Raw genomic sequence first — 24,359 nt, 5'->3', positions numbered from 1 at the left:
AACGTTGAAGTGTTGTGCAAAACGAATTATTGCTGGCCCAGACCAATTCTAGAATTCCATTGAAATTGAGAGAAATGCAATTAATGTTAACCACTTTGACAGCTGCAGGGCCTAATGCGGAAGTGTGTTATTAAGTAATACACCTTACAATTACAATTCTTTATAGAGGAAACACAAACTAATTAACCGATTACTAATACGTTATAGAATTACAATGCCTCTCTCCATCCTCCTCCTCCACCTTTGATCTCTGCACCTTGATTGGGTTAATCTTGCTCTGTTTAAGATCGGAAGCAGGTGGATTGCTTCACTATTCTGGCACATCGCCTGATGATGCTGGTTGCAATTACCAGCGAAACGTCGTACTACTCAAAATGTAAATGTTGTGGATTTACTCTCCAACACACCGGTGGGCTGAAGTAGTAGACTACACTACACTATACACTACACTATACACTACACTACAATATACACTACACTATACACTACACAACACACTACACTACAATATACACTCCACTATACACTACACTATATTACACTATACACTACACTATACTATATTACACTATACACTACACTATACACTACAATATACACTACACTATATTACACTATACACTACACTATATACTACAATATACACTACACTATATACTACAATATACACTACACTATAAACTACACTATACTATATTACACTATATACTACACTATACACTACACTATACACTACACTATATTACACCATACACAACACTATATTACACTATACACTACACTATACACTACACACTACACTATACACTACACTTTGTACTACACTAAATTACACTATACACTACACTATATTATACTATACACTATAATACACTATACACTACACTATACACTACACAATACACTACACTATACACTACACTATACACTACACTACACTATACACTACACTATACACTACACAATACACTACACAATACACTACACTATACACTACACTATACACTACACTATACACTACACTATACACTATACTACACTATACACTATATTACACTATACACTACACTATACACTACACTATACACTACACTATACACTACACTATACACTACACTATACACTACACTATACTGGTAACTAATTGGCGGTTTGTTGTTCACGTGACAACCCCCTTACTAATTGGCTGTGTCGGGCGCTGGTGGGTTTCACGACGCAACATTTCGTGCTCTGCTCCTCCCACCAGCTTAAAATACGCTGCCAAGCTTAGCGGTGTTCATTAGGACGCTGTCTTTCCGACAGACCTGTTCTTCACCTGATGACAATGGCTGCTGCTTGCGTTGTGGCCGAAACTTCGTGAGAATTTTATTACGTTTTATATTTGTATTCTTTAATTGTTTCCCTTCTACGCGACTTTACCGAAAGAACCAAGAATACGAATCCCTGCAGTCACGAAAAGCTTGAAATGGAAATTTAAGGGGAACGGAGTTGGAGAGTTCGGGTCTTTGTTTTTTGTTTTTTTTTGGGTGTCCGTGATGGGAGTGCGGTGTGAGTTGGCGTCGAGAAGGAAGGGCAACTCAAGACTCCTCCTCACACAGACCGACCTCCGCAGAGACGGGAAGCGATGGCACGGAGGGGAGAGATGGGGTGTTGTGGGACGAGGAACCTCCATCACTGAGACAGACGCCGTCGCTGGAGTACTGGGGGAGACAGCGACACCACCAGCACCACCATCGTGAACGTCATCACCATCATCATCATCATTACTCATCACCACCATCATCACCATCATCACCAGCACCGCCACCACCCCCGTGAACGTCATCACCATCATGATCATTCATCACCACCATCATCACCATCATCACCAGCACCGCTATCACCACCCCTGAACGTCATCACCATCATCATCATCACTCATCACCATCACTCATCAATACCATCATCACCATCACCAGCACCGCCACCACCCCCGTGAACGTCATCACCATCATCATCACTCATCAACACCATCGTCACTGTCATCACCATCACCGCCACCACCCCCGTGAACGACATCACCATCATCACTCATCAACACCATCATCATCACCAGCACAGCCACCACCCCCGTGAATGTCATCACCATCATCATCACTCATCAACACCATCATCACCACCATCACCAGCTCCGCCACCAGCCCCGTGAACGTCATCACCACTGCCATCATCACGACCGCCATCGTCGTCGTCATTCTCACGAGCATCATCATCACCATCACCGTCGTCACTGTCATTACCATCATCACCATCATCACCACCACTACCACCATAATCGCCAAGCGCCTTTTCATTACAAGACCACCGGGAAGTTCAGAGTACCCCCCCCCGCCTCTCACTCACGTCACGTGACCGCGCTTCATTGTGACATCACCGCGGAGAGCCAACCAATGAGATGTGCTGCGATGGACATCCACCGTGGACACCGGCGCTACGAGCGCCTCTCATGCTGTTCGGGTGCGCGGTGGGTGGTGGTAGTGGGTGGTAGTGGTGGGTGGTAGTGGGTGGTAGTGGTGGTGGTAGTGGGTGGTAGTGGGTGGTGAGTGGTGGGTGGTAGTGGGTGGTAGTGGGTGGTGGGTGGTAGTGATTGGTAGGTGGTGGTGAGTGGTGGGTGGTAGTGGGTGGTGAGTGGTGGGTGGTAGTGGGTGGTAGTGGGTGGTGAGTGGTGGGTGGTAGTGCGTGGTAGTGGGTGGTGGGTGGTAGTGGTTGGTGGGTGGTGGTGAGTGGTGGGTGGTAGTGGGTGGTGAGTGGTGGGTGGTAGTGGGTGGTAGTGGGTGGTGAGTGGTGGGTGGTAGTGGGTGGTAGTGGTGGGTGGTAGTGGGTGGTAAGTGGTGGGTGGTAGTGCATGGTTGGTGGGTGGTAGTGGATGGTAGTGCGTGGTGGTGGGTGGTAGTGGGTGGTGAGTGGTGGGTGGTAGTGGGTGGTGAGTGGTGGGTGGTAGTGGGTGGTAGTGGGTGGTAGTGCGTGGTTGGTGGGTGGCAGTGGGTGGTAGTGGGTGGTAGTGGGTGGTAGTGGGTGGTTGGTGGCTGGTAGTGGGTGCTAGTGCATGGTTGGTGGGTGGTAGTGGGTGGTAGTAGCTGGTAGTGGTGGGTGGCAGTGGGTGGTCGTGGTTGGTAGTGTGTGGTAGTGGGTGGTAGTAGTGGCTGGTAGTGCGTGGTAGTGGGTGGTAGTGGGTGGTGAGTGGTGGGTGGCAGTGGGTGGTAGTGGCTGGTAGCACTCACCTTGCCATCGCCTCGAGCTCCGACCCCATCGCCGCTCCCGCCGTGCGAGTAGAAGCCGAGAGCTCCCGTCGGCGAGACGCGGCTCACAGCAGCGGTAGCGGTGGTGGTAGCGGTAACGGTGGTGGCGGTGGTGGTGGTGGCGGTTGTGGTGGTGGTGGTGGTGCCGCCTTCGGGATTCCGCGGTGTCCGTGCTGCGGGTGACGAGCTCAGGGCGATTCCGACCACCGACACCACCCCAGCCTGCTGCTGCTGCTGTTGCTGTTGTTGGTGGTGGTGGTGGTGGAGGTGCTGCTGCTGCTGCTGGTGGTGGTGGTGAAATTGCGTCCCTCGAAAGTAGAGCGCTACCTGCTTGCGGATGGTCGATGTCCGTGGGCCCCTTTCGTGCTGCACGGCTGTTCGTGATGGGAATAGAGGGGGAGGGGGGGGGGAGGAGGGATAGATAAATAAATAACGATTCCGATTCTAAAATATTCTGATTGTTGTTGTTGGTGGTGTCGTTTTGCTGCCTTGCCCAAACTTGTTGTGGGTGTACTTAGTACGCAAATTTATTTAACATCTCGTCACGGTGGCTATGAGATGTTAACTACCTCTCCTGGTGTACAGGGGGTCGTGGGTTCGATCCCGACTCTGACGATGCCTGCTGCGGTAGATTTGGAGTTTGTGTCTCTCTTTCTCACCATCATCACGGGGGCTATGAGATGTTAACCACCTCTCCTGGTGTGCAGGAGGTCGTGGGTTCGATGCCGATTCTGACGATGCCTGCTGCTGTATATTTGGAGTTTGTGTCTCTCTTTCTCACCATCATCACGGTGGCTAGGAGATGTTAACTACCTCTCCTGGTGTGCAGGAGGTCGTGGGTTCGATCCCGACTCTGACAATGCCTGCTGCTGTATATTTGGAGTTTGCGTCTCTCTCTCTCGCTGTGTTTAGGGGCCTGCTCAAGGCGCGGCTCCGGCTGGAGCACGCGTACCACACACATGTCGGTGATGTGCAGCGTGTCTTCTTCGAACGCAGGTGAGCTGGAAAAGCCCCTCTCTGTACCAGCGTGGACGGCACCCTCGTGTTCGCCTTCTGAAGCGCTCGCTCGTCACCGTGGCATGCGCGATGACCACCACCACCACGTGGCTTTTCTTTCGTGTTGTGCGCGGCGCATTTAGCGCCACAGCGCGTGGATTCGTAGCGTTTGTTTTATTTGTTTGCTGGTGACTTTGTGGGTTTCGTATCGGAATCGCCTCCAATGCAGTTGCTCCTGGCGGCAATAGAAAGTTGTTTAAAAGTCAAAAGTCTCTTCAACGCTCTCCAACTCTTTCCAACTCTATATATCTCTCTATATCTCTCTAACTCTCTTTCTCGCGAAATCACACTCTCCCACTCTCCCCTCAACGCTCTCTTTCAACGCTCACTCTCCCTTTTATAACTCTCTCTCTCTCCCACTTTCTCTCTCTCAAACTCTCTGGATTTGTAGCGTTTATTTTCATTTGTTTGCTGGTGACTTTGTGTATTTCGTATCGGAATCGCCTCCAGTGCTGTTGCTGCTGGCGGCAATAAAAAGTTGTTTAAAAAGTCAAAAGTCTCTCGTTGTGACCGAGTGGATTTTTCTTTAAGGATTCCTCCGATTTGTCCCCTTTCCACGTTCAGAATCAACGTCACCGCGCGTTTATGGAGTTGTTTTTTTGGCTGCTGCTGCTGCTGCTATCAAATGTCCACGCGATGAGAACGAATGTCAACGAGGAGAAACTGAGGTCGCGATGGACAAGGTCGCTTCTGAACGAGAGATACGGAGCTGGGTGGGGCATCACAGCAGCTCACAACACAACGCGCTTACAGGTTAACAAGCTACGCTCCGGTGCACATAGACTGCTTGAACGTTTTTACTTCATGACCCTCCCCCTGCCTCCCCATCTCTCCCTTCCCCACCCCTGCCCCCCTGCCTCTCACCACGAGAGGGCGCTCCACCACCACGGCCACCACTACGGCCACCACCTCCACAACCACCACGTCCACCTCCACCACCACGGCCACAACCACCACGTCCACCACCGCCACCTCCACCGCCGCCACCACCACCTCCACCGCCTCCACAACCACCACCTCCACCACCACCACGTCCACCTCCACCACCACGTCCACCACCGCCACCACCACCACCACGTCCTCACCGTCCCTGTTCATGCTGGCTGCCAGGCACTTGTGCAGGCGGCAGGCGCGGCACTGGTTGCGGTGACTCTTGTCCACGGGGCAGCCGCCCTGCAGGCACGCGGGGGGTGGTGGTGGGGGATGATGGGGGGTGATGGGGGGGGGGGGGGGTGGTGGGGGGTGGGGGTGATGGGGGGGGGGTTGATGGGGGGGGGTGATGTTGGAGTGATGGGGGGGTGGTGGGGGGGGGATGGGGGGGTGATGGGGGGTGATGGGGGGTGATGGGTGAGTGATGGGGGGGGGGTGATGGGGGAGGGAGTGATGAGGGGGTGATGGGGGGGTTGATGGGGAGTTGATGGGGGGGGGGGGGTGATGGGGGCGGGAGTGATTCGGGGGAGGGGTGATGGGGGAGGGGGTGATGGGGGAGGGGGTGATGGGGAGGGTGATGGGAGGGGGTCACATCACACCCAGCGGACAAAGGTAAAGGTGCAGCTCTGCAACTGCCCGTGTCATGGATTGCGTTGGTGTTCAGTGGCGCACACACAAACAGTGTCAACAACAACGCCGACGACACCGCGCGTGGGTGAGTGACCTCTCGGCTAAGGGAACGCCGCGGTGGCTAGGAGATGTTAACTACCTCGCCTGGTGTGCAGGAGGTCGTGGGTTCGATCCCGACCCTGACGATGCCTGCCGCTGCAGATTTGGAGTCTGCGTCTCGCTCTCATCATCATCACGGTGGCTAGGAGATGTTAACGACCTCGCCTGGTGTGTAGGAGGTCGTGGGTTCGATACCGACCCTGACGATGCCTGCTGCTTTATATTTGGAGTTTGCGTCTCTCTCTTCTCTCTCCCAGTGGCCGCGTGGATTTTTCTCCGGATCCTCCGGTTTTATCCCTCCCACATTTAGAATCAACGTCACGCGAACAGCACTTGTCCCAGCAGTCTGTTACAGGCTATACGAGGCATCTTTGTTTTGGTGAGCTGCTCTGAAGCAGCGGCCCTGGCTATCACAAACGATCGCAGCTCCACCACGTGGGATCGTCGTCATCATCGACGTCATCATTGACGTCATAATCACGTGGACATTTATAGCAGTGGCCAAATACTCTGAACGCGTGGTGACGTTGATTCTAAACGTGGAGGGGGGGGGGGAAGCGGAGGACCCGGAGAAAAATCCACGCGAATACGGGGAGAGAGAGAGACGCAAACTCCAAATCTACAGCAGCAGGCATCGTCAGGGTCGAGATCGAACCCACGACCTCCTGCATACCAGGCGAGGTCGTCAACATCTCCTAGCCACCGTGATGATGAGAGAGAAACGCAGACTCCAAATCTACAGCGGAAGGCATCGTCAGGGTCGGGATCGAACCAACGACCTCCTGTATACCACGACCTCCTGCACACCAGGCGAGGTAGTCAACATCTCATAGCCACCCTTCTGACTGCCGACTGAGCAGAGCGAGAGGGGTGATTCGTAAATAAATAATTACAATCGGAACAAGAATAGTTTTTTATTTCAACATTTCTGATTGTATCTGAAGGGGAAGTGAGCAGCCCTTGAAACGGAGATTCCGAGCTCAATGGGCCGGGCCATTGGCCCTGGCTCGGTGAAGCATTGAACAGGTTCGAGTTTCAGTTTGCAGGAACAAACCACGCGGACATCCCATCAGCTACCACCACCACTACCACCACTACCACCCCACCACCACTACCACCACCACTCCAACAACAACCGCCATTCGCCACTAAGTGGCAGTGACGTCACCACGACGCTTGTGCCAGGCCATGTGCACCTTGAGGCCACGTGAAGTGTCGAACGCCCGCCGGCAGGAGGTCACGGGGCAGACCCAGCAGGTGCCACGGGTCGACTGACTGAGACGAGTGGCCGATGCACCACCACCCCCACCACCACCTGTGCCCCCCCCTACTGTTCCATCTTGCTGTGCTTTAGCTACCCGGCGCTCCACCACCACCACTACCACCACCACCACCACACCACCACCACTACCACCACTACCACCCACCACCACTACCACCAGCACTACCACCACCACCCACCACCCCCACCACCAGCACCCCCACCACCACTACTACCACCACCCCACCACCAGCACTACCACCACCACCCACCACCCCCACCACCAGCACCCCTACCACCACTACCACCACCACCACTACCACTACTACCACCACCCCACCACCAGCACTCCACCACCACTACCACCACCACTACTACCACCACGACTGCCCCACCACCACTACCCCACCGCCATTCCACCACCACTACTACTACCACCACCACTGCCACCCACCAACACCACCACCACTACCACCACCCACCACCACCACTACCACCACCACCCCCACCACCCCCACTACCACCACCACCACCCCCGCCACCCACCACCACCACCGCACCCTACCTGACTGGACGCCTTACAGACGTAGGCGCGGTTCCTCCGGATGCTCCTCTTGAAGAAGCCGGAGCAGCCGTCGCAGGCGAAGACGCCGTAATGGCGGCCCGAGGAGCGGTCACCGCAAACGCGACACGGCACGTCCAGCAGGCGGCCTGGGGCACGGGGGGGTCGTGGTGGTGGTGGTAGTGGTGGTGGTAGTGGTGGTGGTCATGGTGGTAGTGGTGATAGTGGTGGTGTTGGTAGTTGTGGTGGTGGTAGTGGTGGTGGTAGTGGTGGTGGTAGTGGTGGTGGTGGTAGTGGTAGGGGTGGTAGTGGTGGTGGTAGTGGTGGTAGTGGTGGTGGTAGTGGTGGTGGTAATGGGGTGGTGGTGGTAGTGGTGGTAGTGGTGGTGGTGGTGGGGTGGTGGTGGTGGTAGTGGTGGTGGTAGTGGTGGTGGTGGTGGTAGTGGTAGGGGTGGTAGTGGTGGTGGGGTGGTGGTGGTAGTCGTGGTGTTGGTGGGGTGGTGGTGGTAGTGGTGGTGTTGGTGGTGGTAGTGGTGGTAGTCGTGGTAGTAGTGGTAGTGGCAGTGGTGGTGGTAGTGGTGGTAGTCGTGGTGGTGGTAGTAGTGGTAGTGGTGGTGGTAGTGGGGTGGTGGTGGTGTAGTAGTGGTGGTAGTCGTGGTGGTGGTGGTAGTGGTGGGGTAGTAGTGGTGGTAGTGGTGGGGTAGTAGTGGTGGTGGTGGTAGTGGTGGTGAGCGGGCGGGAGACGCGACACACAGCACAGAGACAACCACCCGGCTTAGTTTGTTGTTGTCCTCTGTGAGTTTGTGGGTTGTCTGTGTGGTGAGTTTCTGTGAGTCTCTGTGTGGTGAGTCTGTGGGTTGTCTGTGTGGTGAGTCTGTGGTTCTCTGTGTGAGTCTGTAGGTCTCTGCGTGAGTTGTGTGGGTCTCTGTGTGGTGAATTTGTGGGTTGTCTGTGTGGTGAGTCTGTGGTTCTCTGTGTGAGTCTGTATGTCTCTGTGTGAGTTGTGTGGGTCTCTGTGTGGTGAGTCTCTGTGTGGAGAGTCTCTGTGGTTCTCTGTGTGAGTCTGTAGGTCTCTGTGTGAGTTGTGTGGGTCTCTGTGTGGTGAGTCTGTGGGTCTCTTTGTGAGTTGTATGGGTCTCTGTGGGAGTCTATGGGACTCTCCGTGTCAGTCTATGGGTCTTTGTGTGAGTCTGTGGGTCTCTTTGTGAGTTGTGTGGGTCTCTGTGGGAGTCTATGGGTCTCTGTGGGAGCATATGGGACTCTCTGTGTGAGCCTATGGGATTCTCTGTGTGAGTCACTGGTGAGCAGGATGAATCCATCAACTCACTACACCTGAATCTCAGATGCAAACCCCGGGGCTCTACGCTTGCGTCTACATTAAGTAGAGGATTCATATTCTTTGGTTTTTTCGGTAAAGTCACGTCGGTAAAAAAATGAAAACTAAATGAAATCACGACGTTTCGGACTCAACACAAGCGTCCTTCTTCAGGTGGGCGGACAACGTAGCGAAAGCACAACCGCTTAAGTGTGTCCTTGCGGTCACGAAAGCTTCCAATCTAAAATTGTTTAGAGGATTTTGCCGCTGTAAATTCCCACGCGATGATAAAGCCACTGCTTTGCTGAACTGCTATCGTTCGTGATGGCCAGTGTCGCTTCTGAGAAAGCCCTTAGCTCGTAACAATACAACACAGTTGAGTTTATCGTAGCTTAGTGTTACGTGTATATTTTTACAAGTGATTCGTAGACCTTTTTGCGATACTTTGCACTCCTATCGTGTTTGTGAGGATTGTGTCTTGTTAGTTTAACAACGCGGCAGGCTTTCGCGACCAATATCATCCACAATGTGGGTTTTTGTTTGGGTTAGATTGTGTAAGTTCATTAAATGTGTCGTTAAACCCGTTAAATAACCCAGCCGCCAATGGAGACCCATTGTCATTTAGATGCATTCCTTAATCCCTCACCCACCCCCCACTTCGCGTAGATGTGATGACGTCACTTGTGACGTCATCACATCTACGCCTCGATTTAAGGAACGAAACAGGAGCAGGATTTCTCCACGCAGATCTGGCTGCCGCCTGATGATGCTGGTGGTAATGACTGGCAAAACGTCAGGGTACTCAGATTGTAAATGTTACATTTCGATTTAAAGCTTTCGTCACTGCAGGGATTTATCTTCTTGGTTCTTTCGGTAAAGTCACGTAGAAGGGAAATAATAAAATAATAAAAATAAAACATAATAAAATACTATAATGTTTCATTTTTATTATTTTATTATTTCCCTTATACGTGACTTTACCGAAAGAACCAAGAAGATTGTAAATATTGTTGTGGCTTTGCTCCACAACACACAAAGCGGGTTGTGCTGTACCAGTAACGTACTGATTGTGATTGTACTCAGTACTCAGATTGTAAATGTTGTGGATTTGCTCGACAACACACAACCGGTTAGTGCTGTACTAGTAACGAATTGGCCACGTTCTGTTTACGTGGCAAACTTTTACTCATTGGCTGTGTCGGGTGGTGGCGGGTTTAACGACACACATTTTATATTTACGCGATTTAACCCCAACAAAACCTGTATCATGAATTGTGTTTGTTGCTGCAAGGTTGTGATCCCCATGCCCCTAACCGGTACATCTGTCATAAAAAAAATATTCCAAGCTCTTCTGATTCATCCTGCTCCAGTGTCAATATCCTGTTGCACTGTGTATCTACATGCAGAGGTCTACGATCGCGTGCATATTAAGAGCTGATACGCAACAGAGAAAACGTGGAAGTTCGAGAGCGTGTGAGAGAGAAATAGAGAGAGAGTTCAAGAGATTAGTGAGAGTTGGAAAGAGAGCGTTAAAGAGAGAGTGGGGGAGACTTTGACTTTTAAACAACTTTTATTGCCGCCAGCAGCAACAGCACTGGAGGCGATTTCGATATGAAATACACAAAGTCACCAGCAAACAAATGAAAATAAACGCTACAAATCCAGAGAGAGAGAGAGAGTTAGAAAAGGGTGAGTGAGCGTTGAAAGAGAGAGTTGAGGGGAGAGTGGGAGAGTGTGATTTCGCGAGAGAGACTTTTTTTTGTTTGACTTTTAAACAACTTTTTATGCCGCCAGCAGGAATTGCACTGGAGGCGATTTCAATATGAAATACAGTCACCAGCAACACAAATGAAAATGAGAGAGAACGAAAGGGTTAGGGAGATATAGAGAGTTGGAAAGAGTTGGAGAGCGTTGAAGAGAGAGAGTGTGTGTGTGTGAGAGTTAGAAAAGGGAGAGTGAGCGTTAGAAAGAGTTTTAAAAAATTACATAGAAAACAGGGGGACCGTAGTGAGAGTAGGGCGAGGGGGGGTAGAGAGAGAGAGAGGGGGGTAGAGAGAGAGAGAGGGGGGGTAGAGAGAGAGAGGGGGTAGAGAGAGGGGGTAGAGGGGGAGAGGGGGGGGTAGAGAGAGGGAAGGGGTAGGAAGGAGGGGCAGAGCGTGCTTCTCCGTGTTGATGTTTGTGCCTACGAAGAAAGTAGCACAGATTGATGTTGATGCACAATGGTACAAAACGTGAAATCTTTCATTTAAAAAAAACCGAAATGATGAACGAAGCAAAGTGCCGACTAAACCGAGCATCTTCTTGTTTCCTCTGATCGTAAAAAAAAACAAGAGAGTGGGAGGGGGGGGTGAAAAAAGATCCTGGGATAGAGAGTTTGAGAAAAGGAGTTTAAGGTAGCGTGCGAGCGAGTTAGATGGAGTATGCGAGAGAGTGGGAGAGAGAAGTTTAAGACACAGAGTGAGGGATAGAGAGAAAGAGAGTTGGAGAGAGAGTTAGATAAAGGGGGAGAGAGCGAGAGGGGGGAGCGGGGGGGGGGAGTTAGGGTGAGAGTTGGAGAGAAAAAGAGAGAAAAGGAGAGTTACATAGAGTGGGGGAGTTACATAGAATGGGAGAGAGAGTGGGAGAGAGGGGGGGGGGAGAGTGGGGGTGGGGGGAATTAGAGAGAGCGTGGAGGCAAATAAAGCAAACCACGTTTCGCTCAAACTGAACTTGACTGCGCTCAGAAGCTGCATTTGTCTGAGCCTCACGACTCATTAGCCGAGCTGTCAATCACCGCACAGGGGAGGGTAGACGGGGGGGGGGGGGTATTGGGGGGAGGGGCAGAATGAGCAGAGGAGAGAGACAAAGGCGGACGAGGGACCACACAGCCCACCGCCACCGTGCCCCGGCTCGCAGCGCCGATTTCGAATCATCCGAATCTGTACCGGAGGGAGGGAGGAAGGAATTTGAAGAGCTATGAAGCTTTTACACTATGAGACCTCCGTTACCAGTGGCAAAATATAGTTGTAGGTTTTTACCCTTTAAACTGGTACAAAACTGACACCTTTATACAAAGCATCATGTTTGCAATAACCACAACACAAGTAGTCAAAATGCAAACAAAAAGAAACAACTCTGATAATGATAATAATATGCACTGTCCTTGAAGTTGATTGGTGCACACCCGAGACAGCTTTCCTTAGAGCCTAGTCTTTTGCCACTGGTAAAGGAGGTCTCATAGTGTAAATGCTTACCCCGAGCTCTCAATACTCTGATAGTGCGCTGTTTTTGAGTTGTACGCCTTTTGGCGTCATCTGGTCCAACACCAATGGAGACTAGGCTCTAAGAAAAGCTGTCTCGGTGTGGACCAATCAACTTCAAGGACAGTGCATATCATTATTATTATCAGAGTTGTTTTTGTTTGCATTTTGACTACTTGTGTTGTGGTTATTGCAAACATGATGCCTTGTATAAAGGTGTCAGTTTTGTACCAGTTTAAAGGGTAAAAACCTACTACTACAGCTATGAAGCTCTTTGTGTCACAGATGTACCGGTTAGGAGCATTGACAACAATAACAACGAACGCACAAACACGAAACGAGTGCAAAGTACAAGGCGGGGGTAAACACATCTCGTAAACATTACGGTACATAAATACAATGATTCGACTGGTCGTTTTGTCAATCTCACAGGGCAAGAGGGCCCCACTGGGCTGCTGTGTTGGAAGTTCTGTGACAGAGGCGACCCTGGCCACCATTAATATAGTCGTCGACTTGTCGTCGTCATCGTCGTCATCGTTGTCGTTATTGTCGTCATCGTTATAGTCATCATCGTCGTCATCGTCGTCATCGTTATCGTCATCATCGTCGTCATCGTTATCGTCATCATCGTCGTTATCCTCGTCGTCATCATCGTCATGATCGTCGTCGTCATCATGGTCGTTACCATCGTCATCGTCGTCGTCGTCATCGTCGTCATCGTCAAAATCGTCGTCATCGGCGTCATCATCGTCATCATCATCGTCGTCATCATCGTCGTTGTCGTCATCGTTGTCATCGTCATCATCGCCATCATCGTCATCATCGTCGTCGTCGTCGTCGTCGTCGTCATCATCATCATCGTCGTCGTCGTCATCGTAGTTGTCATCGTCATCATCGTCGACGTCATCATTAACAGCCCGTCGGAGGCTACACCGGGGAGGGTGCAAAGTGGGGGAAGCTTTTGCCTTTGGTGTCTACGAGTCCAATTAGGAGCGAGCGCGCGCGCGCGTGACGGGAGTGGGAACTTCGGTGGCGTCGCGATGTTTGAGCCATCGGGCGGTAAGAGAAGCGGAGTCAAAAAAAAAGTCGCGCGCGCAAAGACAAAGATGCCCATATTCTTAGGTTTTTTCGGTAAAGTCACGTAGGTAAAAAATCTAAATTAATAAAAGTAAAATAAAAATAAAATAAAAATCACGACGTTTCGGAGGCAACACAAGCTTCCGTCTTCAGGTGGAACCGTCACAGCACGCTTGCTGTAATCAAGTAAATGAGATATTCCAAGGGATACTACCCCTGGTTGTGATTTTTATTTTATTTTTTATTTTACTTTTATTAATTTTGATTTCTTTTACCTACGTGACTTTACCGAAAAAACCTAAGAATATGAATACTTGCAGTCACGAAAGCTTCAAATCTAGAACAAAGATGCCCCCTCCGCCGCCAAGCCCCGCCCACCCCCGCCCTGCCTCCCCCCACGTGTCGCTTTGTGACGAAATTTGCCGTTGGCGAGGTCGCGAGCACCTCTGGAGGCCAGCGAGGTACACGAATGGAGGGTGGGGGCGTGTTAGTAAGTGTGTGTGTGTATGTAAGTGTGTGTATGTAAGTGTGTGTATGTGTGTGTATATGTGTGTGTAGGTGTGTGTATGTAAGTGTGTGTGTATGCGTGTGTGTAGGTGTGTTTGTGTTAGTAAGGGAGTGTGTGTATGTAAGTGTGTGTATGTGTGTATGTGTGTGTAGGTGTGTGTATGTAAGTGTGTGTGTGTATGAGTGTGTGTAGGTGTGTTTGTGTTAGTAAGGGAGTGTGTGTATCTAAGTGTGTGTATGTGTGTGTATAAGTGTGTGTAGGTGTGTGTATGTAAGTGTGTGTGTATTAGTGTGTGTAGGTGTGTTTGTGTATGTAAGTGTGTGTGTATGTGTGTGTGTATAAGTGTGTGTAGGTGTGTGTATGTAAGTGTGTGTGTGTATGAGTGTTAGTCGACCCGTGGCACCTGCTGGGTCTGCCCCGTGACCTCCTGCCAGCGGGCGTTCGACACTTCACGTGGCCTCAAGATGCACTTGGCCTGGCACAAGCGTCGTGGTGACGTCACCGCCACTTAGTGGCGAATGGCGGTTGTTGTTGTTGTTGTTGTGTGTAAGTAAGGGAGTGTGTGTATAAGTGTGTATAGGTGAGTATGTGTTAGTAAGGGTGTGTGTATAAGTGTGTGTAGGTGTGTATGTGTAAGTAAGGGAGTGTGTGTATAAGAGTGTGTAGGTGAGTATGTATTAGTAAGGGTGTGTGCGTATAAGTGTGTGTAGGTGTGTGTGTGTAAGTAAGGGAGTGTGTGTATATGAGTGTGTAGGTGTGTGTGTGTAAGTAAGGGAGTGTGTGTATATGAGTGTGTAGGTCAGTATGTGTAAATACCGGAGTTTGTGCATAAGTGTGTGTAGGTGAGTATGTGTTAGTAAGGGTGTGTGTATAAATGTGTGTAGGTGTGTGTGTGTAAGTAAGGGAGTGTGTGTATATGAGTGTGTAGGTTAGTATGTGTAAGTAACGGAGTGTGTGTATAAGTGTGTGTAGGTGAGTATGTGTAAGTAAGGGAGTGTGTGTATAAGTGTGTGTAGGTGTGTGTGCATGTAAGGGAGTGTGTGTATATGAGTGTGTAGGTGAGTATGTGTAAGTAACGGAGTTTGTGCATAAGTGTGTGTAGGTAAGTATGTGTAAGTAAGGGAGTGTGTGTATAAGTGTGTGTAGGTGTGTGTGTGTAAGTAAGGGAGTGTGTGTATAAGTGTGTGTAGGTGAGTATGTGTTAGTAAGGGTGTGTGTATAAGTGTGTGTAGGTGAGTATGTGTAAGTAACAGAGTGTGTGTATACGTGTGTGTAGGTGTGTGTGTGTAAGTAAGGGAGTGTGTGTATATGAGTGTGTAGATGAGTATGTATTAGTAAGGGTTTGTGCCTTACTTGCCGAACCCGGTTTGCTCATGGCTTCTATGGAAAGAGGGTGGAGAAGGGGCGGGGGAAAAAAGTGTGGTTAGACTCACCCACTCAACCACTTACTCACCCACTCGGCCACTTACTCACCTACCCAGTCAACCGCTCACTTGCCCACTCAGCTACTTACTCACGCAGTCAACCACTCACTCACTCAGCCACTCACACACCCACTGAACCACTCACTCAGCAACTCACTCACCCAGTGAACCACTCACTCACCCACTCACTCACCCAGTGAACTCTTCATTCAGCCACTCACTAACCCAGTCACCCACTCACTCGCCTAATCAGCCACTAACTCACACAGTCAACCACTCAGCCACTCACTCAGCCAGTCAACCACTCACTCACTCAGCTACTCACTCGACCACTCAGCCACTCACTCAGCCACCCAGTGAACCACTCACCCACACAGCCACTCACCCATCCATACAATAAACAACTCAATACACCACTCACTCACTCAACTACTCACTCACTCGCTCACTAAATCATTCACACACGCACACTCACTAACTCCACTATGCGCCACTTATCCACTCAATCCATCCATAATTCGACAACTCAATCCATCAATAACTCAACAACTCAATCCATCAATAACTCAACAACTGAATTAATCAATAACTCAACAACTCAATCCATCAATAACTCAACAACTCAATCCATCAATAACTCAACAACTGAATTAATCAATAACTCAACAACTCAATCCATCAATAACTCAACAACTGAATTCATCAATAACTCAACAACTCAATCCATCAATAATTCGACCACTAAATCCATCAATAACTCAACAACTCAATCCATTAATAACTCAACATTATCAGTGTTGTAGTAACTACATTACTAGTGGTGTAGTAACTACATTATAAGTGGTGTAGGAGCTACATTATCAGTGGTGTAGTAGCTACATTATCAGTGGGTGTAGTAACTACATTATCAGTGGTGTAGTAAGTACATTATCAGTGTTGTAGTAACTACATAATCAGTGGTGTAGTAACTACTTTATCAGTAGTGTAGTAACTACATTATCAGTGGTGTAGTAACTACATTATCAGTGGCGTAGTAACTACATTATCAGTGGTGTAGGAACTACATTATCAGTGGGTGTAGTAATCACATTATCAGTGGTGTAGTAACTACATTATCAGTGGCGTAGTAACTACATTATCAGTGGCGTAGTAACTACATTATCAGTGATGTAGTAACTACATTATCAGTGGATGTAGTAACTACATTATCAGTGGCGTTGTAACGGCATTATCAGTGGTGTAGTAACTACATTATCAGTGGTGTAGTAACTACATTATCGGTGGCGTAGTAACTACATTATCAGTGGTGTAGTAACTACATTATCAGTGGTGTAGTAACTACATTATCAGTGGCGTAGTAACTACATTATCAGTGGCGTAGTAACTACATTATCAGTGGTGTAGTAACTACATTATCAGTGGTGTAGTAACTACATTATCAGTGGGTGTAGTAATTACATTATCAGTGGTGTAGTAACTACATTATCAGTGGCGTAGTAACTACATTATCAGTGGCGTAGTAACTACATTATCAGTGGTGTAGTAACTACATTATCAGTAGTGTAGTAACTACATTATCAGTGGTGTAGTAACTACATTATCAGTGGCGTAGTAACTACATTATCAGTGGTGTAGGAACTACATTATCAGTGGGTGTAGTAATTACATTATCAGTGGTGTAGTAACTACATTATCAGTGGCGTAGTAACTACATTATCAGTGGCGTAGTAACTACATTATCAGTGATGTAGTAACTACATTATCAGTGGTGTAGTAACTACATTATCAGTGGTGTAGTAACTACATTATCGGTGGCGTAGTAACTACATTATCAGTGGTGTAGTAACTACATTATCAGTGGAGTAGGAGCTACATTATCAGTGGGGTAGTAACTACATCAGTGGCGTAGTAATACTTGATGTCAATAGTATCTACAATACAAACTATAGAGTCAGTAGTATCACTACACACCCTACACACAATAGAGTCAGTAGTATCACTACACACCCTACATACAATAGAGTCAGTAGTATCTACTACACATCCTATAGAGTCAGTAGTATCTACTACAGACCCTACATACAATAGAGTCAGTAGTATCTACTACACACCCTATAGAGTCAGCAGTATCTACTACACACCCTACATACAATAGAGTCAGTAGTATCTACTACAGACCCTACATACAATAGAGTCAGTAGTATCTACTACACATCCTATAGAGTCAGTAGTATCTATTACAGACCCTACATACAATAGAGTCAGTAGTATCTACTACACACCCTACACACAATAGAGTCAGTAGGATCTACTGACTCTATTGAATGTAGGGCGTGCATGCATTTATGCCTGCAAAATAAATCGACGAAATAAATCAAGTTTTTGATTTGAAGCTTTCGTGACTGCAGGAATCCATGTTCTCTGGTTTTTTCGGTAAAATCACGTAGGTCGAAAAAAAAAGAAAATAAATCGACGTTTCGGTCACAACACAAGCGTCCGTTGTGTTGCGTCCGAAACGTCGTGTTCTTTTATTACATTTTTCTTCTATCTACGTAACTTTTCCGAAAGAACCAGAGATGATAAATACATTTTTTTAAGGGGTTTCGACAGCGTTGGTCAATCTGTCGAAATTGCATTTTTTTACTTTTTGATCGGGGCCCCACCCTGTAGTACTCTCTCACCCATCAATTTTAGTCGACGGCGGAGAGAGTGATCGACTAATCGATACAATTCGTCGATACAAGCTCCTTAGCCACGCTCACCGTGGCGTTCGATCCGATCGCGCGCTGCTGAAACCCAGAGCTGTCGGCTCTGTGAGTTGCTCAGATTGTAAACTTTGCTGTGCATTTGCCTCCTCCCACACACGCAAATCGGTGCAGTGCTTGTTACTTAACAACAGTCAAATCGATCTCACCCCAACAGATATTATGGATGATATCGGTAGCGAAAGCCTGCTACCGTGATCAACCGACGAACTTCTATGGGGCGGATACTTTTCTTCCTGATGATGCCCGTTGTAATAGCTGGCGAAACGTCGGACTCAAGATTGTCAACGTCGCTGTGGATTTGCCCCCTCCCACACAAACCGTGCTTGTTCCTCGTATCGAATTGAACCGCGTTCTGTTTGACGTGACGGACCCCCCCCACACACACTTTGCTGATTGTCTGCGTTGGGTGGTGGCGGGTTTTAACGACACAACACTTAACATTTTTTTACGCGATCTAACACCGACAACAAAAACGCCTCTATTTTTTATAGCACATTTTTCTACGCAGCATAAACCAATGGTGGAATTTAAGTTTTCGTGACTGCAAAGATCCATACTTTTATGTTTTTTCGGTAAAGTCACGTAGGTAAGAAATGAAATAAATTGAAATGAAAACAACTGAATTAAATCGGTTTTTTCATTTCAATTTATTTTATTTTAACTAAATTAAATCAGTTTTCATTTTATTTTATTTTTTACCTACGTTTTTTTTACAGAAAATAACAAAAGTATGTAAACAAATGGTGCTTTTCTGGAAGATTTGATTATTTTTATAGGGGGCGTTTCAATTTGCGTACAGTAATTTTTTTAAAATGTATCTTGTCATTTTATTGTTTGTTGCGGTTGCACCCGAATCAAGAGCCGAATAGCTCACGGGGTTATTCCAAATAAATGAAAAACTGAAACTGTGGATGCGGGATTATACTTGCGAATCAGCGTCTTTGTCCTGTTCCCTAAGCAAGTTATGTGAGCAACACTTTAGATTATTGACACACGTTATAGATACATACACGCGTGTGTGTCTTTGTTATTAAAGTGACCCAGTCGAAACGTGTCCACGTTCACATGGCAGCGCCTGCGTATGCCCATCGGAAGGCTTTGTACTTGCGACCAAAGTGGTACGAATTTTATCGACCTTGGGACGGGATTATTGATTATGATCATGATAATCCGTCCCTCCAAACCGTGATGATATCAAATACGTGAATAATTTAAGCACTTGTGGTATTGATATTCAATATATATTGAGAGTATAATTAATAGACCAACCACTCTTCATTCTAATCACGCGCAGATTCAGCAATAGCGGTTGACCCCACTACCCATGCTACTAACGGTGATGACGCCACGGCAGAGGTCCCAACCGGGTACCCGATACCCGTACCCTACCCGATATCCGGCTACCCGTACCCGGCCGGGTACGGGTACCCGTTTGCGACCCTGGTGCGGCCGGGTACGGGTACGGGTAGGGGTAGGCCGTGAGTCACTGGTGAGTAACCGTTTGTCACTCATTTCGGGTAGGGTACGGGTACGGGTAGGGAACGGGTACCCATACCCGACCGGGTACGGGTACCCATTTGCGACCCTGGTGCGGCCGGGTACGGGTAAGGAATCAAAACCCGTTTGCGACCTCTGTGCCACGGTCACGTTTATTGTACCATAAATAAACTTTGTTTCACCTCCGATGAGCGCGGTGGGCTGCGTACGGTGCAAAAGAAGTCAGCGCTACGCTGCGCTACGAACCCGGCGACCCGAGTTCGATTCCCGCTCAAGGCCAACACCGTCGGTGAGGATTATCTGAACCGAGCATGGGCCTCCCCTAGGTCGACTCAGCCTCAAATGAGTAGCTGGTGCAGCGGTGTGTCGTAAACATCGCCGCTGGGGGAGACAAAGGCGGCCGGGCGTGGTGCTGGCCACCCACCCCCTCGTGTGCCACAGCGCCGGTAGCCTTCATAGGTGCTGCTCGCTAACAACACTTGCCCCAACAGTCTGTTACAGGCTACACGGGGGATCTTTGTATACGCAAACATCCAAGCCGGTCAACAGAATGTTCGAGCTTCTTGGTTCTTTCGGTAAAGTCACGTAGAATGGAAGTAATAAAATAATAATAATAAAGCATAATAAAGTAATTATTTTATTATGTTTTATTATTACTATTTTATTATATAAATAATAAAACAATTTACATTATAAAATAGTAAATAATAAAAATAAAACATAATAAAATCATTATTGTATTATGTTTTATTTTTATTATTTTATTATTTCCATTCTACGTGACCTTACCGAAAGAACCAAGAAGATGAATCCCTGCAGTCACGAAAGCTTTAAATCGAAATAGAATGTTCTAGCCCTGTTAAAACGAAACGATATCAACGCATTTTTGGTTTATATTTGACCAGGTGAGGAAGGCCCCCCACCACCTGAGCTGCGATGTAGCGAGCGGATCTTTCTGTAGACGCGACCCTGTCCTTCACAAACAAGCAAGTGGCGGCTCAACGTCATCATCATCTTCTTGGTTCTTTCGGTAAAGTCACGTAGAAGGGAAGTAATAAAATAATACAAATAAAACATAATAAAATACAATTCACAGCTGATGATGATTGCTTGTGTTGCAGTCGAAACGTCGTGAGAATGTCATTGTTTCACATTTTTATTATTTTATTATTTCCCTTCTACGTGACTTTACCGAAAGAACCAATAATATAGTACATGGTGTTATTATCATTATCATAGTACAGGGTGAATTTTGATGTAATGCTTTCGTGACTGCAGGGATTCATCTTCTTGGTTTTTCGGCAAAGTCACGTAGAAGGGAAGTAATAAAATAATAATAAAACATAATAAAATAATTCTCACGACGTTTCGGCCACAACGCAAGCAGCCGTCCTCAGGTGTCTCCACGACAGACCTGGTCTTCACCTGAGGACGGCTGCTTGCGTTGTGGCCGAAACGTCGTGAGAATTATTTTATTATGTTTTATTTTTATTATTTTATTACTTCCCTTCTACGTGACTTTACCGAAAGAACCAAGAAGATGAATCCCTGCAGTCGCGAAAGCTTTAAGTCGTCATCATCGTCGTCACCATCGCGTGAGAATCTGCAGCAGCAGCAGCGGCGATGCGTTGAAAACGCACGGTGACCTCGATTCTAAACGTTCGAGGGGAAAAACCGGAGGACCCGGAGAAAAATCCTCGCAACCGATGAGAGAGACGTAGACTCCAAATCTACAGCAGCAGGCATCGTCAGAGTCGGGATCGAACCCACGACCTCCTGCACACCAGGCGAGGTAGTTAACATCTCCTAGCCACCGTGATGATGATGATGAGAGAGAGAGACGCAAATTCCAAATCTACAGCAGCAGATATCGTCAGGGTCGGGATCGAACCCACGACCTCCTGCGTACCGGGCGGGGTAGTTAACATCTCCTAGCCACCGTGATTATGATAATGAGAGAGAGAGACGCAAACTCCAAATCTACAGCAGCAGATATCGTCAGGGTCGGGATCGAACCCACGACCTCCTGCGTACCGGGCGAGGTAGTTAACATTTCCTAGCCACCGTGATGATGATGAGAGAGAGAGACGAAGACTGCAAATCTACAGCAGCAGCAGCCAGGGTCGGGATCGAACCCACGACTTCCTGCACACCAGGCGAGGCAGTTAACAATCACGCAGACACATCCACGCACCATGCGCTCTGATGTGAATGACATCAATGCCAGGGTAAGGTCAGGAGCCGTGCTCGCAGTGTCGCGAGCGGGTGCGTTCCCTTCGTACGGATGCCTGGTGCGTTGCTGAGATTGTAAAAGCGCTGCAGTGTCGCTTTCATCAGAAGCTTCATCAGCAGCAGCAGTAGCATCAGCAGCAGCAGCACGGGCAATATCGTTCATGCGAGGCACGCAGAGCTAACCTCGTGGTCTTCACGGTGATCACGGTGAAGACTAGAATACTACACTATACACTACACTATAGACTACACTATACACTACACTATACACCACACTATACTACACTATACTCTACACTATACACTACACTATACACTACACTAGTGCTGTACTAGTATACTACACTGTACACTACACTATACACTAGTGTTGCCCTAGTACACTACAATATACACTACACTATACACTGCACTATACACTACACTATACTACACTATACACTACACTATATACTACACTATACACTCGTGCGGTACTAGTATACTACACTACTATACACTACACTATACACTACACTATGTACTAGTACACTACACTATACACTACACTATACACTAGTGCTGTACTAGTACACTACACTATACACAACACTATACACTAGTGCTGTACTGGTATACTACACTATACACTACACACCACACTACACTATACTATACACTACACTATACACTACGCACTACACTACACTATACACTACGCTATACACTACACTATACACTACACTATACACTACGCTATACACTACACTATACACTAGTGCTGTAATAGTATACTACACTATACACTACACTACACACTAGTGCTGTACTAGTATACTACACTATACACTACACTGCACACTAGTGTTGTACTAGTATACTACACTATATACTACACTACACACTAGTGCTGTACTAGTACACTACACTATACACTACACTATACACTACACTATACACTATACACTACACTACACACTCGTGCTGTACTAGTATACTACACTATACACTACACTATACACTACACTACACACTAGTGCTGTACTAGTACACTACACTACACACTACACTATATACTACACTATACACTACACTATACACTGCACACTCGTGCTGTACTCGTGACGAATTGGCCACGTTCTGTTCACGTGACAACCCCCTCACTAGTTGGCCGTGTCGGGTGGTGGCGCGGTTTTAACGACGACACAACGTTCACATATTAACGCGATCTCACCCTACAACACCTCCCTCATGGCGAGTATTCAATGCGTCACTCGTCCGCTGATTCGCACGTGGACAACGCGAAGTTTCCCGTTACGCGCCAGCGATGAGCTGAAATTATATTCTTGGTTCTTTCGGTAAAGTGACGTAGAAGGGAAATAATAAAATAATAAAAAATATAAAACAATACAATTCTCACGACGTTTTGACTGCAACACAAGCAATCATCGTCAGGTGTGAAATTCACAGAAAGAATTCGCTCCGAACGGAGCTATAAGCATCGATCCATAACAATCAGACGCTTCGATACGCCGGGGCCGATTATTAGTGTATGAATATTGGTTGTCGATAAGCGTCAATTAGTTTTTTTTTGTGAAAACGCACGTTGAGAGTGAGTCACGCATTAGACGCTCATGCCAGAGGCTGTAACAGGTTACATCACGGGGCCGAACGGAAACTTTTTTGCGAGGATTAATGTCCGGATGAACCTGCACGCGGTGCTTGTGGCGTTTCTATTTGATGTTTTAACTTCTTAACACAACTGTTTAATTGCCGGACAGGGTGAAACATTATTATCATTTTTTTTTAAAGCTTTCGTGACTGCAGGGATTCATGTTCTTGGTTCTTTCGGTAAAGTCACATAGAAGGGAAGTAATAAAATAATAAAAATAGAAAAATGTATAAAAAATAAAATAAAATATTTTTTTTTTCCCTTCTACGTGACGTTACCGAAAGAACCAAGAATATGTTATTATAATTATTGGTTATTTTCCGGTAAAGTCGCGTAGAAGGGATATAATAAAATAATAAAAATAAAACAATACAATTCTCACGACGTTTCGATTACAACACAAGCAATCGTCGAAACGTCGGTGATAATTTTATTATGTTTTATTTTTTTATTCTTTCATTATTTCCCTTCTACGCGACTTTAACCGGAAAAGAACCATGGAATATGAATCACCGCAGTTGCCGAAAGTTTTAAATCGATTAAATTAGCAATCTTGATTTGAAGCTTTCGTGACTGCAAGGAATCCATACTCTTTGGTTCTTTCGGTAAAGTCACGTGGGTAGAAAAATAAAATAAATCACGACGTTTCGGGCGCAACAAAAGCGTCCGTCATCAGGTTTCCCAGCTGTAGACTAACACTGCACGTAGACTAACACTGCCCATAGACTCAACACTGCCCATAGACTAACACTGCCCATAGACTAACACTGCCCATAGACTAACACTGCCCATAGACTAACACTGCCCATAGACTAACACTGCCCATAGACTAA

The 24,359-nt window shown here is 47.5% G+C and overlaps 1 protein-coding gene across 1 annotated transcript in view; it reads right to left on the bottom strand.

Annotated features, from left to right (window-relative positions):
• The window catches only part of NR2E1 (nuclear receptor subfamily 2 group E member 1), a 17,321-nt gene extending 1,992 nt beyond the window's left edge, over positions 1–15,329 (bottom strand). The window contains exons 1-5 of the mRNA XM_078617882.1: positions 15,308–15,329; positions 7,820–7,965; positions 5,420–5,507; positions 3,261–3,652; positions 1,595–1,700 (exon numbers count right to left, since the gene is read on the bottom strand). Coding sequence (XP_078474008.1) covers positions 1,595–1,700; positions 3,261–3,652; positions 5,420–5,507; positions 7,820–7,965; positions 15,308–15,329 — 754 coding nt within the window. The remainder of the gene's footprint in view (positions 1–1,594; positions 1,701–3,260; positions 3,653–5,419; positions 5,508–7,819; positions 7,966–15,307) is intronic.
• Between the last annotated feature and the right edge of the window lie 9,030 nt (positions 15,330–24,359).

The sequence above is a fragment of the Lampetra planeri genome, chromosome 55 (genome assembly GCF_965212315.1).
Source record: "Lampetra planeri chromosome 55, kcLamPlan1.2.h2, whole genome shotgun sequence".
In the NCBI taxonomy this organism is placed as follows: Eukaryota; Metazoa; Chordata; class Hyperoartia; order Petromyzontiformes; family Petromyzontidae; genus Lampetra; species Lampetra planeri.
This window is presented reverse-complemented; position numbering and strand designations above follow the sequence as displayed.